The sequence below is a fragment of the Pleuronectes platessa genome, chromosome 6 (genome assembly GCF_947347685.1).
Source record: "Pleuronectes platessa chromosome 6, fPlePla1.1, whole genome shotgun sequence".
NCBI lineage: Eukaryota > Metazoa > Chordata > Actinopteri > Pleuronectiformes > Pleuronectidae > Pleuronectes > Pleuronectes platessa.
The window spans coordinates 28,110,582-28,126,035 of record NC_070631.1 but is presented as its reverse complement, the minus strand read 5'-3'; the positions used below and the strand labels follow the sequence as shown (position 1 = coordinate 28,126,035).

The window sequence follows — 15,454 nt, the reverse complement described above, 5'->3', positions numbered from 1 at the left end:
TACCAACACAATGTTATGGGTGAGCGAGCCGCCTGTGGCAAGATGGCCGCCATGTGCGGACGTTCGACTCCGTTGGCCGGCAACGCGGACGAGACATCTAGCCTTTATATATATATATATATATATATGGCCTCCACTGCTCTGCTTCATGTCCGCACACGGACATTCAGTCCACGGGGGAAAGGAACCCGGACAGACCCGGGTCTGGCTGAGGAGTTCCGGGAGTGAGGACGTGACAACAACCGGACTGAGAGGTCGAGAACCATCAAATTCCAGCTAGCTCTCAGCAGCTAGCTGCTGCTGCTGCTCTCTCATCGGGGGCTTAAGAGTAAAGTAGCGCATATTTTCAAGTGTAACCAGTGAACGGATCCCGTTTAACTGCCACAAGAGTTGTTCATATTGTAATAAAGATCTCAATGAGGAAACACACTGAATAAATTGTGAATTTTAATATAAAAATATTAATGATTAATCGAAAATCCATCGTTAATTCTCCCGACGATCGATTAAGACAATTTAATCGAATGCCCATCCCTACTACCTGCTGAGTCCCAGGCAAAGATGAGGGGTTCAGAATTAACTGTAAAATCCTCTGCAGTCAGTGGCTGTGTGAAAACTGACCCATAGACATCGGTGAGGGGTAAAGTGGCCAACCTGAACGTCGGCAGTTCGATCCCCAGTATGACCCATCTGCATGCCGAAGTGTCCTTGGGCAAGATGCGGAACCCCAAATGGCCTACCATAGAATAACAAAGTGCTGCGAATAGATGCATTGTATGAATGTGTGTGTGAATGGGTGAATGTAAAACTCTACTGTAAAGCGCTTTGAGTGGTCATCAAGACTAGAAAAGCACTATATAAATACAAAACCATTACCATTTACATCAGCAGACCCTTAATCAATATTCCCAAATTCTCTCCCTGAGCTTCAATGCAGGCTCCTTCAGCCCTAGTTGTTGTGAGCTCTCTCTGCCTATCTGGTCTTAACTAAGTGGACTGCTGCTCAATCAGTCAGACTGAGAACAGGTGACAGACTTTGCCTAATTAGGATATCCTGTTGCTATTAACGTGTCTGATGCGGACAATCTCCTGATGCGTTCTTCATATCAAAAAAGTAAACCCCAGACCCAGACAATTTACAGAGTTCAAGTCTAAAAACAGCTTATATGTTGGCCCTGTGATAGGCTGGTGACCTATGCAGGGTGTAGCGTGCCTCTCTCCTACTGTCAGCTGGGATTTGCTCTGGCCCTCCCCCAAAACACATCATGTGAGGATGGTGTGGCAAGTAAATTTCTCTTCCAATCGTTTGCTCGAGGATCATTAAAAGAGACTGAACACATGTTTAATTTCTCTTTGTTGAAAGTATAAGCACAACGTATATTTTTTTTCGTCCAAACCATTAAGGCCATCAGTCTGTCACTGATACACAAACGAAAATGCACAGCAAATGCAGAGCCATTAATGAACATGAGATATATTCATTCAGTTGCAATGACCACACTCTAATTTGTAAGCTGTCTGACTTTGTCCATTTAGTGACTGACTATTCTGCTCTCTAGATTGTAGTGCTGCTCAATTATGGCACTTTTATTACGTCTGAAGAAAAGGTCACCAGTAGGGCTGAACGATTAATTGCATTTGCGATAAAATCGCGATATGATAAAACGCGATTTTTTAATGGCAACGTGCGCGATTAAAACGTGCGAAAGAGAGGGGGGCACTGGGCTTCTGTCCTCAACCGCAGCAAGAATGCCGCAGGACGATAAAACTCCTCTAATCCAGAAGCAAGCCTGCATCACCTACAGGGGCCTCAAGTCTTCGGCCGACGTGGCGGACACACAGAGAGAGCTCATCTCGCAGGTGACCGCAGTGCGGGCGGCGGACCTGAAAATCTCTCCCCGGAAAAGCAAGCCGAGCTCCGGGGTGGCGGGGCTCCAGATCCCCCCGGTCACCTACATGCACATCTGCGAGACGGAGGTGTTCAGCATGCGGGTGTTCCTGCTGAGGCCCGGCGCCTCCATACCGCTGCACGACCACCCGGACATGAACAGGAATCTACGGAGCTGCTGATCCGCACGCTGCCCTTCCATCGCATCCAGCTGGCCCGCCGCATCCGCGGACACAGAGCTTAAACTGCTGCTGCTCCACTGACTATAACAACGCCACATTCATACACTTATAAAATGCAATTCAATGTGGAAGTAATCCAAGTATTCGGAATACGTTACTCAGATTAGTTAATGTAACGGAATACGTTACAGATTACATTTTTGTGCATGTATTCTGTATTGGAATACGTTTTGAAAGTATCCTTCCCAACACTGGAAATGTTACTGACTTGGGAGCAGTAAGACACCTATAATGAAAATAAAAAAAATCTCAATATGGTAAATTTTGCACACAGGTTTTAAAAATTGCATGGCTTGTGTTTATACTTACAATGACTTTGATTAAATTACTTAAATGCACACCGATTTGTAGTTCTTGTTTCTGTAATGAGCAGTTAAATAAAAATGTAGGAAAGAATATTGTACAGTAAATGTCTCTAATACTGTGTTGGTCATATTTAAATCATTCATTACGTTTTTTTTTGGGGGGGGGGGAAGAGGATAAAATTAAATCGCATATTAAATCGCATCGCAATATTTAAGGGAAATTTTTTTATTATTTTCCCAAATGGTTCAGACCTAGTCACCAGTTAGTTCAATTGTATTGGATTCTGCTGCAACACTGTTTGCCCCTAAGATTCCAGAAGTGTTTGGTGTTCTCAAACACTTCACCCACCCATCTGTCAGCATAGCGGAGAGTAGATAATTAGTGAATTTTCATTTTTCAGTGATATTATCCCTTTGAACATGTTAAACTGCTTTTAAGGTGCACTTGTGTCCAAAATAGGCAACAAACACTTTGAAACATTAGCCTGATAAATATGGCTTGACGATCTGCTAATTTAATATATCAGTCGATATATATGATGAAATAAATCAAATCACTATTTGTTTCATTTGTGCTTCAGATTGTAAAAAAGATTAGTGGTAATACCCATCAACATTATGTGCTCAGTACAACACGAGAAGAGACGCTCACAGTCAGGAGTCAGTGTTAAAGTGAGCAGAGCGAAAAGCAGATATGATCTGACACCATTGATTCATAACACATGGCCGTACGTTTGTCACCTAAATCATCCCAATAAACAACGAACTTGAACTACTTCATTTTCATCTGCATGAACTAGGAACTCATTCTTTTAAGTGGGAACTGGCTCTAAACTGCTTCTGCAGATAGGATCAGATTCAGATTTCATATTCACATTTAATTGTGTAAAGGTTCGGTTGTTTGATTTAAAAAAGAAAAGAGTTTTATTCAACCATCCTATATTTGCTAAAAAAAAATTGCAAAGGCTAAGATTCCCCCATTGTTTAAGATAAAGGTTCTTTGAGTTGATCTAAAAATAAATAAATTAAAAATAACATCATACGTTTGCTCAGAGCCATTATGGTGTGGTATGTTTTAGTTTTATTTTTCATCTTAATAACTCATCAATAAAAAAAACAAATGTTAACTGTATATATCTGCCTTCTGTCATTTATCTTTCCGTTCCCACAACAATATACAAGTATTACATGTTACTTGTAACTTGCTGATGTCTTCTTATGATCATGTTTGTTTCAGGTCAGATTCTCTCTCTCTCTCGTATAAACAACAGACTTTATAAACTTAGTAAAGTATTGAGCTGGAGGAGTTGGCGAGGAGCATTCCATTTGGTTTGACGCAGATGGCGCAGCACGAATAATAGACATATAGAAGCCGTAAATTACTGATAGAGCCGCTAAAGACGGGAAAAAAATAAAATAACATCAAAACATGTGTGAAAATACCAACATTAACACTGTAAGTGGAGAGGTGCATGGTTCCCTGGTGTCTGCAGCTGTCTTGCTGGCACTGCGGAAGCACTGTGCGCCTTCTCCTGGCTGCGGAGCTGTCTGTGGTCTCTGCGTTCGTAGCCAGGGACTGTTTATGTTTATTTATTGCAAGTCCTATCGTCATCGCGATATTAAACGTTAGTGATATCGCATGTTTTCCTAATATCGCAAACCCCTAATTTTTATCTTACTCTTGTGCTGTGTGCGTCAACCTAACTCTATGTGGATGCAACTCTATTCCATATGATTAAACATATTGGACGTGTTGCATTGTGGTGCTTTCCCGACTATAGAACAACTTTTTTACCTTATTTTCGTTTGATTCTTTAAAACCAAGTATTTCCAGATGACTGAATTTGTTTGACCTTTCTGCAATCTTCTAAAATAATTTCAAATTTTATTGTCAGTTTCAAAAATAACTGGGGAAACGTGACGTGGCTCCCTCCACCCTCTAAACACAAGCTGAAACTACTGTGAGGCGGATCGCACTGATTTAAAAAGGTTTGCCCTACAGTAACATCACCAGACAAAAATAGAGCAACACAGCATGCAGAACAATAACCGTTTTATGTTGATTATTTAGCTTTTATGATAAGGGGAAGCCGAACTGAAATTCCATTCATCACCCAACCCTACTGGATTGTCTCACAAATGTAATTTGAACTCAGAAACTTGGTAATATCGTAAAAGCATTCAGAACACTCTTTGAGTAAACACTGTTATTGAGATGTATTTGCTTTGCTAATATTGAACTCTGACACACTGTAGTCTGTTTAAAAGACTAACCTCCTCCATGTATTCAGGCTCTGAGGCTGAAGCATCCCAGCGGTTGTTGAGGATGAAAATGTTGGGACTGGAGAGTCGCTCATTGACCTTGTGAAAAAAGGACTTCTCCTGTAGGAAAACATAGCAGTTTTAAAAGGCAGCAAATGAAAATACGATATTCATTAAAACATGAGCATAATCTCATCATGAAACAGTTCACGATGCATTTATTGCATTACATTGCATATTGCAATTTGACACTGTTCACTGTTTTGCATTTCACTTTTTACATCTTTTATATATTATTATTTAGATATGTTTATGTCTAAATAAATGTTACTTTCTATAAATATTAGGAAAAGTGAGTAAATAAGAAGTAAATAGTGAGTAAATATGTATATATTTTTTTATTATTGCTTTTCTTATGTGTGTTGTATTTATTGTGTTTTTATGTTTCTATGTTCATTGTATGTACCAATAACCAGAACAAATTCCTGGTAGGTGTAAAACTACTTGGCAATAAATACCTTCTGATTCTGATTCACCTATTTCTACAGCTGTCTGAATGGATGACTTCATACAGTTGTCATGTCTTACCGTCTGCATCAGTGTGGACTCAGAGTTTGCCACCAGAACAAACACATCAGCATCAAGGCAGAAGTTGTCAATCCAGCTGTCCAATTCTGTGGTAACATCGATACCTGGGCTGAAAGGGTAAGAAAGATCTACGATAAATCATCTATGAAGGAGACAATGTTATCAATTACTGAAACCACAGCTGGGATTTTGCTATGACCGGACAAAAACCATACTGTTGTGGCTGTAGTGAATAAAAGGGATAGTTCACCGAAAAATGAAAATACACTCATTATCTAATCTCCACTATGGAGGTGGTGGGTGAAGTGTTGAGTCCACAATTTTTTTTTGGACTGGTGACGTAAAAAAGACATAAAATGCCTCCATACTTCAAACGGCGTCATTTACACCATGTTTATTGGCCTGAATGTCCTCTGTTATCCTCCTCTAGAACCATGTTGGCATGCACGCCACAGGCACGCGCGGGTTGGGCAGTAGCATTGCTACTTCCGCTAGCATCACTACTTCCGATAGTGGACATTTAGGCTTAAAACATGTAAATGACGGCGCAAAAAAAAGAAAGAAACTGCAATGACACCCTAAGTATCTGCCAGGACCTGGCTATGTGACTACGTCACACACCATGCAACAGCCTGTTCGTTTGTTTAGACATGACCCAGACTGAATGGCTAACGTGACTAAGCTAGCGTTATAAGCAACTCGCTAGCACCTCAACTAGAGTGAGGGAGAGCGAGAGGCAACGGCAGTTCTCGCTGGCATTCAAGGGAAAGCTGACTAACATGACTTGTATGAATTATGTCAGTAGGTTTCATATAAATAACATGTAGAACAAGCAGCTTAAAACATTATTATCTGTATACTGATTTCCACCCTGTTGTTATAGAATATATTCATCACAGATCTTAAAGTTGACAATTATTGATGTAACATCAGTTTAAAAGGGACAATTAGACATCGACTTCTATTTCTCTCTGATAATGCTCTGAGATAAGTTGTGTGGGTTTTCTTTTGTAATGTTGCCTGTCTATCATAAAGCATTACCAGTGCTGCCCCGGTATAACATGAAGCACAGATACTGTGAAATGGTCCAGTCCAATAAAGATATTTGTTATCTAATTATTTGATTATCTATTTTTACCATTTTGGAATCTGTATATATATATCGATACGAATCGATACCCAACCCTACATATAATCACACCTGCTAATATTCAGTACAGCCAACATAATCATATGCAGACGCATCACTCATATTCATGTAGATTGTAATTATAAGCCTAAAACCGGGTGTCTATTTCCGCCAACATTCTCCTTCTTTCAGCGCATTAACATTTTCTAAATAAATGAATCCCAAACTTCTGCTGATGTGCTGACATTGTGTGAATGTATGAGTGATAGACAACTACAATATACAATTATAATGGGTGCATTGAGACCACTCTCAGACACTGATGAGATTTGGCTAATTGAGATCAACTTGTGTCTCACCTGTCCACCAACACTAGATCATCCCTGAGCAGAGCACACTTGACTTTGGGCCACATGACACAGACCAAGCTGCCGGCATCTAAGTCCTCATCCTGATGGAGAGCGTGGGCTAGTTGGTTTACCGTCTGTAAGTACACACACACAGTTTATTTTACACATACAGCAAGACCAGTATGCATGCAAGGCCCTCAGTGAGTTCTGCTTACCTTTATGTTCTTCCTCTCTTCAGAGCCTTCTGTGAGGAGGAAGGCCTCGTTGCCATCTGTGCCCTCCACCCTCAGGAAACAGTTGGTGGTGTGTCCTATTCCTGACGGCAGCACCTTATCACATAGCATGGCATTGATCACTGAGCTCTTCCCATTACTGGTCCTATAGAACAAACGGTTCTGTCAGTGTTGCCTCAGCCCATTTGAAAAGGGAATAACAAAAGTTAGGTAGGTAGCTTGCAAAAGGTTCAATTAAATAAGATGAATATAGATAAACAGAAACTAAACGGTTAGGGTAGGAAACGGATAGTGATACCTCCCAAAGAAGACCACCTTCATATGTCTGCGGGCGAGCACTTCGCCGATCCCTGCCACCTTTGCAAGGTAACCTTGCACCTCCTGGACCTGCTCCTCTGTGGTGACTGGGTCCAACTCATCATTTTTGTACGTATCTAATATGTGGAGGTGATCGGACAGAAGACAATGCATCCTGTTACAGCTGTTTCCACAAAGAGACAGTATGATACCAAAAAACATACAACATGTATAAGACTTACGTACATCAATGTCAAAATTGGTTTTAGGTGTAGAGTTGTTCTCATCACCAAAAGGAGTTTGTATAATATCCTCCATGCCTAATGATCAAGCTGGCAGCTAACTAAGAAGGCTGTTAATTATGAGTTAAGGCCTTTGCGCATTATTGGCAACACGAGTAAACAGCATGAAATAGCAAATAATTTGGAGGCACAGTAAATAGTCTGTATTAATATAGCACTATATATACACTAGAGGTGTGGAATCTTCTCAATTCTTAGATGCATCGCGATGCGAACTTGTACAACTCTGCATTGATGCAGTGACTGAACATGATCGATTCATATATACTGTTAAGTTCATAGTTTTAGCCATGTCACGCTGCTGCATAATTATAACACCGCTGCTTGAGGACAGATGCAGATTAAAAGGTCTGGATGTACTTTGTCAGAGTCTCTGTCGGAGTTTCTTCCTCAATCTTCTGACTTGCATTCACTTCACACTTTAGCAATAAACACACCAGATCTGATTACGAGTTATTAGAACACATACAGATCGACGTCATGTTTTTGTTTGATTCGCTCTAGAGTTTGAGACAAATGATTAAACCTACTACACAACACAAGACGTATAGCGCACAGTCAGGATATCAGGGTTAAAGTGACTGGAATGACCCGGAGTCATGATCCGACATCATCCATTAATAAATTAATACATGTGATATCAGTTTGTGTGAAGAGGGACAGAGACAAGCGGACACACACTCACTCCTGCAGTAAGGGGTTCCTCCCGCAGATACGACATAACGCTGTTTAAAGTAAATTTTCACAGAAGAAGCGAAGCCCCGTTTATCCAGGAACATTAATATGAATTCAGCAGGTTTTTATAAAGATCAGTTGTAAGTGTGATGATTAGAAAGAGGAGCAGAGTCACTTGTTGACCAGTGTAGTAATGCACCTCAGTGCAGTGGTGCTGCTGAGGGGGGCCAGGCTGGGCCACCTTGATACATTGAAGGTTCCAATCAGAGTTTTTCCTTTTAAGCCTTAGGTCAGTGATTCTCAAACTGTGTGGCGCGCCCCACTGGTGGGGCGTGGAGGCATAACAGGTGGGGCGCGCGACCGGGAGGGGGAAATGTGAGGCAGAACTTATATATTATAGCCGAACCAATGTTTAAACGTCCGCATCACTTTACCGCCGGAGCAGTAAACAAATTGTTCTTTCGCCGTAGCCAGGGCTCTGAAGCTTCGGGCGGCTCTGAAGCCCCTCTGGAGTGGCTCCCTGTACAGCGCACACTCTCAGGCCCCGGGACTCTGCCCCCCACCCCGCTCACTTGCTCAGAGACACACACAGGAGATCAGAGCTCGTTCACGTGAAGCAGCCCGTCAGGGACAAACAAGAGACGGTGGTCAAAAAACAAGTTGAAAAGAAAGTACGAAGAAGCCTGTCTTGCTCTTGGGTTCACAGTCAATGGGGTAGGACAGGGGTCGGCAACCTGCAGCTCTTCAGCCCCTCTGCAATGGCTCCCTGTACAGTGCTGTGAATGTTGCGCATATTTTTCGCGAACGGTGAACTTAACGAATCAGTTTTCATATGATGAACGTAAGTGAACGTACCGTTCACGTTCATTTTTTAAATCATCATCGTATTAGGCCGTCATGAAATAATAGGAGCGGGAGCATGAGCGCGTGTGTGCGTGAGCAGATAGCGGACACACACACAGGGAGGAAAATAGAATGTTTAATTCTGCGTGGACAGGTTAATTTGCTATCACTGCCAACGATGCAGGCTTACCTGTATGCTTGATATGTGGCGAGGAATTAGCAAAAAAAAAAAAAAAAATGCTTAAAGACATTTCCAGAGCAAGCACAAAGCATCTGCTGAAAAGTACCAAGCTGGATATGAGCAAAAAAAGCATATAGTTCTGTAATTCATTTATTTCAAAGTAGGCCTACACATGTATTTTATTCTCTTCTTCATAAGAGTTTGGTGTTTTCTTTTTCTGTAATGGGTAAAAATAGCAGTTTTTTTTATTGTCGTTCTATAATTTAATAAATGCAACAAACTATAGTTTTTATATATATTATATAACTATATAACTTTATAACCTGTGTTATCAAATATGTTTTGCGGCTCCAGACAGATTTAATTTGGGGGAAGAGGGGGCAAAATGGCTCTTTCGATAGTAAAGGTTGCCTACCCCTGGGGTAGGACATGAGGAGAGACCAGTGTGGATTTTATGTCTGAAAACTCTATTAGACCCAACCAATTAAGATGACACTTAGAAATATTACAACACAATCACATGCATGTGTTCTTTTTGGTTGAGCTTTATCATCTTTGTAACAAAGTGATTATAATTGAATACATTTTTTCTCTATTATTGAAAAAGTACAGACTGATGGAGGAATGTAGAGATAAATGTCCCCTAAAGAACTTCAATTAAGTTGAATTTAAGTAAAGTTATGGCACTTTTCTTTGAAAAAAGCGACAAAGGTCAAAAAAAGATGTTTGAATTTTTTTTTTTGACCTCTGTCATTCAGTTATTGCTGTAGTCAGATTTTTTTTATTGAAATCACAAATTTGTAAATTACGGCACAATTGTCATATCAGTCTATAATACTTTTTTTTAGCACTTCTAAATAAAAACAGAGTTCATGTTTGTCTGACTGATTTTATTCATTTATGAAAAAGCAGCCACGTGTAGTAATAAAGAAAATTGTGGATATGATACATCGAAATGCATCCAGATAAATTGTTGTGAATGTAATTGTTGACTGCTGAATCGTAATCGAAAGGCTAGTGAATTTGCACACCTCAAATATACACCATTTAAAGCACTTTACAATACACTTTTTTGCTATTCATCTATTCACATACGCATTTCTCCATTATAGATTCATAGATTCAATCACAGAATGATGGTGCAACCATCAGTGGCCATTTCGGGTTCAGCAACTTGCTCAAGGACACTTAGGTACGCAGAAGTTGGGAGACTAGGATTTAACCGCCTACCCTCTGGTAAGTGGATACCTCCTGAGTCACAGCCGCCCAGAAGTGAATTTCACAGACTTAAACTATTTACATTAGGTGCAATTTACCAAAAAGGAAAAACAAGAAGGCTCAGGGAAAAGATTATCCGGGAGTCTTTTCAATTATTAAAAACAAATAAATTAAATACCTGTGTACTCAGTATTGATGAAGAGAACTTGGTAAGTTTCACGGTTTGGTTCAAGACAATAAACTTTACCACAGCCGTTTTACAAAGGCTTGGAGAGGAAATTGCAAGTAGGTGTTTACCTTCTAGAAAGGACGTGCTTTCCTTAATGTAGGAGCCCAATTGTTCAAAGATTCCGTTGATCTTCTTCTTTGCTGTTACAAAGTGCTTGAGCGGTGATGCATTCACCTCTGCCATCAGTCTTTTATCCTTCTTACCGTGGACTGCGTTGGTGTTGGGTCGTAGGAAAACCAGAGACATGGCACTACACAGGAGAAAAGAACAAATGTACCTTAAAGGTTTTACTTAAATCCACTGATAGAAAATCACATTCAAACTATTAGAGTGGGAGTGATACAAAGGTCAAAAAACCGAATATAAACCGAAGGTATATTGATGAATTCCAGATTCATGGGTCAAACGTTAGAATGCACGTTTTTGTGTAGGCTCTGCTTTTGAATGAGGCTACATTTTGCAGCAGGCTTAGCATTGCTCATCAGCTCAGATGAAGGCTACAAGATTGGCATAATTTGTGTTGTGTTGTTATTTTTTAATCTGGCTTCAAATAGTTTCGGCCTTCCAGTAGAAATTTAAGGATATTTAAGAGAAACAGAGCTGTTTTACACTCGGGAATCTGGTCAGCAAGGTCTGGTACTGCAATACATTTTCGTAAAAATGTGCTGATATGTACACTAAGAGGATAGAATACAAGGAGGCATTACAATATGGTCCAACACTAGAAACAATTCACATGACCACATCAGCAGCTTCAGGCTGACTGTCAACAAAAGCTCGTAGGCTTCTCAACCAGTCAGGTGAATAACAGCAGGGCTATAACGTTCCAGTGTACGCGCCCCTGTCCACTGCAGGACAGGGATGAGCTGTGACCTTTCACACAGTTTGAAGGTAGCAATGTAGCGTGATGGAGAGTTCACAGTTTATTCTTTTAATGTACTACATACAACATCAACAAAATCCCAAGCACCAAACTAATATCTGCTAAATCACAAAACACTACAGCATGGTAGTCCTGTTGGGATACATATCCTCCAACTAGCTTTTTTACCATTCAGCTCCTCGCGTTAGACGATCATATCAGAGGACTGTCCATGTATGTCCTCTTACCATTAGTCCGTGTGGTGAAACTTTCAGGAACCTGACGAACATGACAGTGCGTCCAGTGGAGACAAACATTTCCTAGGTTATAAGCTAACTAGCCCTTCACTGAGGTCCGTCACCGGCTAGCTGACAGGTAGTGTAAATGTTCCTAGTTCGGGGACTCACCGTGGTCGGGTCGTTCTTCACAAATACTCCTCTTGCATCCTGGTCCCGTGGCTTTCTAAAGCAAGTTAACGAGCCACGAAGGTTGTTGAACAGCTGGATTTTGAATTTAGCCCTAATCTCGGAGGGTAGAAGAAGTATTAGTTAACCTTTCACATGAGAATAGGCCTCCTTCTTCGTCTTCTTCTGCTGCTGTTTAATAGCGGCTGGCAAATAACGTGACAGTGCATTACCGCCACCGTCTGGAAAGGAGTGTGAGTCAGAATGCATTTATCGAAATTCTGTTATAGAGTCCTGTGTTTTTTAGAAACCAACCTATCACCCGAGTCCCTCTGTAGTATTTCCCTTAGACTTAACGTTAAGTCTTCATCTCTGTCGATAGTACTGCGACAGACTAAAAATATATGCTCCACTGTTTCCTGCTGATTACGATTGTCACATCTGTCCGAGTTATTTTGTAGGATATCTTTTAAATTAAATTAAATATCGCCAAGGTTTACAGTTAGTTGTATTCTTTCTTGCTCATATGTCCTCTATGCAATGCCGTACTAACATGATTGCAATCATTTCTCCTGTATATTCCGATATCCCCTCACTTATCTTTTTTCCTACTTTAATATGAAATTCATGAATGTAATTGCAACTCTCACCTTATTGTATAAATTATTTGATGCATTCCATAAACCTTGATATAACTTTAGTAATTGAATATGTGCCTTTTTTATATGCGAATTGAAAATAGCCCCTCTATCTTTTTTCCCCTTTTTTAATAGTGTGAAATATAAAGTAGCACCAGGTACTATCCACGTTAATATTGCTGTTAATGGTACTGTTAGACCTAGGCCATATTGAAATTGTAGGAGTAATTTTAAATGGGCGTGGCAAAATGGCTCAACAGCGTCCCTCGAGCCCCCTGGAGCGCATTCACATTGAACAATCTTCACAAAAATCGATACACAGGTGTATCATGACCAAACAAACAAAAACGTCTCAAGGGCATTATGAAAAACGTAACCATTGAGCCATTTTGCCAATTGAAAATTCCTCCAGAATACGTACATTTTCACCACTTTCTAACTTTCTGCAAATTTTGGTAAGAATTTGAGCATGTTAAAGCCCTCAAAAAGCCAATTCATTTGCCTGAATAATAATAATAATAATAATCATTACAATTTCAATACGTCCTCCCACTGTCAATGCTCGTGTTTTATTAATGTTTGATAAGCTACACATGAAGTGGTTTCCCGCTGTGAAGAGATTTAGCGTCACCTGGTGTTTCAGTGTCTGTCAGCGCTGTGTCTTGGTTTGATGCATCTGCTGATGTACACACTTTTGCCCACATGTGTCTAATCCCAGCTGCATTAGGAGATAATCTTCTCTTCTCCCTGTATACCAACAGCTGCACCTCCAGTCACCAGTCCGTCAAACTCCTTAAGTTCGCGGATGACACCACCCTCATTGGGCTCATCTCTGGTGGGGACGAGTCCGCCTACAGGTGGGAGATTGACCATCTGGTGACCTGGTGTGATCAGAACAACCTGGAACTCAATGCTCTGAAACAGTGGAGATGGTTGTGGACTTCAGAAGGAACCCAGCCCCACCCACCCCCATTACCCTGAGAGACGCCCCAGTCGTCACTGCGGAGTCCTTCCGCTTCCTGGGCACCATCATCTCCCAGGACCTCAAATGGGAGCTGAACATCAGCTCCCTCACCAAAAGAGGTCAACAGAGGATGTACTTCCTGCAGCAGCTGAAGAAATTCAACCTGCCAAAGACAATGATGGTGCACTTCTACACCTGCATCATCGAGTCCATCCTCACTTCCTCCATAACCATCTGGTTTGCTGCCACTGCAAACGACAAAAGGAGGCTGCAGCGTATCATCCGTTCTGCTGAGAAGGTGATCGGCTGCAATCTGCCATCTCTACAGGACCTGTTTGCCTCTAGGAACCTGAGGCGTGCAGGTAAGATTGTGGCTGATCCTTCCCACCCGGGTCACAAACTCTTTGAGGTTCTTCCCTCGGGCAGGAGGCTGCGGTCCATCAGGACCAAAACCGCCCGCCACAAGACCAGCTTCTTCCCGGCTGCAGTTGGCCTTATCAACAAGGCCAGGGGCCGCCACCTGACTCAGACTTTTAGTCCTCACCCTCACCTCAAGGATGTGTCAAATTAACACATTATATTATATTATATTATACTGCATTACATTGCATATTGCAATCTGACACTGTTCACTGTTTTGCATTTTCTATTTAACTTTTTACTTCACTTTTTATATCTTTTATCTTTTATATATTTTTATTTAGATATGTTTATATCTAAATAAATGTTACTTTGTATAAATATTAGAAAAAGTGAGTAAATAAGAAGTAAATAGTGAGTAAATATACATTGTTTTATTGCTTTTCTTATGTGTGTTGTATTTATTGTGTTTTTATGTTTCTATGTTCATTGTATGGCCCAATAACCAGAGCAAATTCCTTGTAGGTGTAAACCTACTTGGCAATAAATACTTTCTGATTCTGATTCTGATTCTGATTCTGATGTGGTTTCAGATCGTTCTGCTGGATTATTATGTTAATGGTTCGTTTGGATTTCTCATCATCAGCTAACAATGATCATCAAATTCCTCTGTTATTGTTCATTCGCTGCTCCAGACTTAATGTGTGATTTAAAACAACACCTTTGTAGTAGCACACCAGTGATTTATTGATAACCTCCACCTGTCTGTTGGTTTGTGTGTTTGTGAACACAATTACACAAAAACAAATAACCAGATTTATACAAAACTCATTGAAATCTGTTGTGGATGCAGGATTGCAATTGTACATGGACCATGAATCCTTTGATGCTGAGCCGTCAACAAACAACTCCACTCCTGCAGTGACACTGTCAGTGATCATAGGAGCAATCTTTGATGTCTTGCAAAGGGGACATCGCTCTCTCTCTCTCTTTCTCTCTCTCAGAATTGGGACATTTCCTCAAACCGTGTAAACATTGAGGTACGGCAAAGGTTCTTCCTTCGCCAAAGGAGACGATGTTGTCATAACTCCACTGTGCATTGTCCTATCACCACCAAACTTTTGTCTCATGATCAGAGTCCAAGCCTGAACAGCTCTATGTGTCAAAATGTCCTTAGGGTCATAGCGTCACCTACTGATTTGCCATGAAGATGGAAGTACTTTGTAAATCCACTCGTTATCCAACCGGCCCCGAACTACTGACCTATGATTGCAATCCTGACCTGTACAGCTCATTGTATTAATATTAGTACAGGGTCATAGCGCCACCTACTGATCAGTTTGAAAATTAAGTTATTGTAACATTGTCCAATTGACAAAAAATTGCTTAAGCTACATCAGAGCCCCTACTAGAACAGATCTATTGGTCTGTATGTAGTATTACTGATGGCGCCACCTACTCGCAACAGGAAATAAGCTTTGTTT

General features: G+C 40.8%; 1 protein-coding gene across 1 annotated transcript in view; it reads right to left on the bottom strand.

Moving 5' to 3' along the window:
* Positions 1–12,210, bottom strand: part of mfn2 (mitofusin 2) — a 33,145-nt gene extending 20,935 nt beyond the window's left edge. The window contains exons 1-7 of the mRNA XM_053424406.1: positions 12,012–12,210; positions 10,811–10,992; positions 7,296–7,431; positions 6,980–7,142; positions 6,774–6,898; positions 5,286–5,394; positions 4,710–4,817 (exon numbers count right to left, since the gene is read on the bottom strand). Of these exons, the coding sequence (XP_053280381.1) occupies positions 4,710–4,817; positions 5,286–5,394; positions 6,774–6,898; positions 6,980–7,142; positions 7,296–7,431; positions 10,811–10,988 (819 nt within the window). The 5' untranslated portion in view covers positions 10,989–10,992; positions 12,012–12,210. The remainder of the gene's footprint in view (positions 1–4,709; positions 4,818–5,285; positions 5,395–6,773; positions 6,899–6,979; positions 7,143–7,295; positions 7,432–10,810; positions 10,993–12,011) is intronic.
* Positions 12,211–15,454: the final 3,244 nt, after the last annotated feature.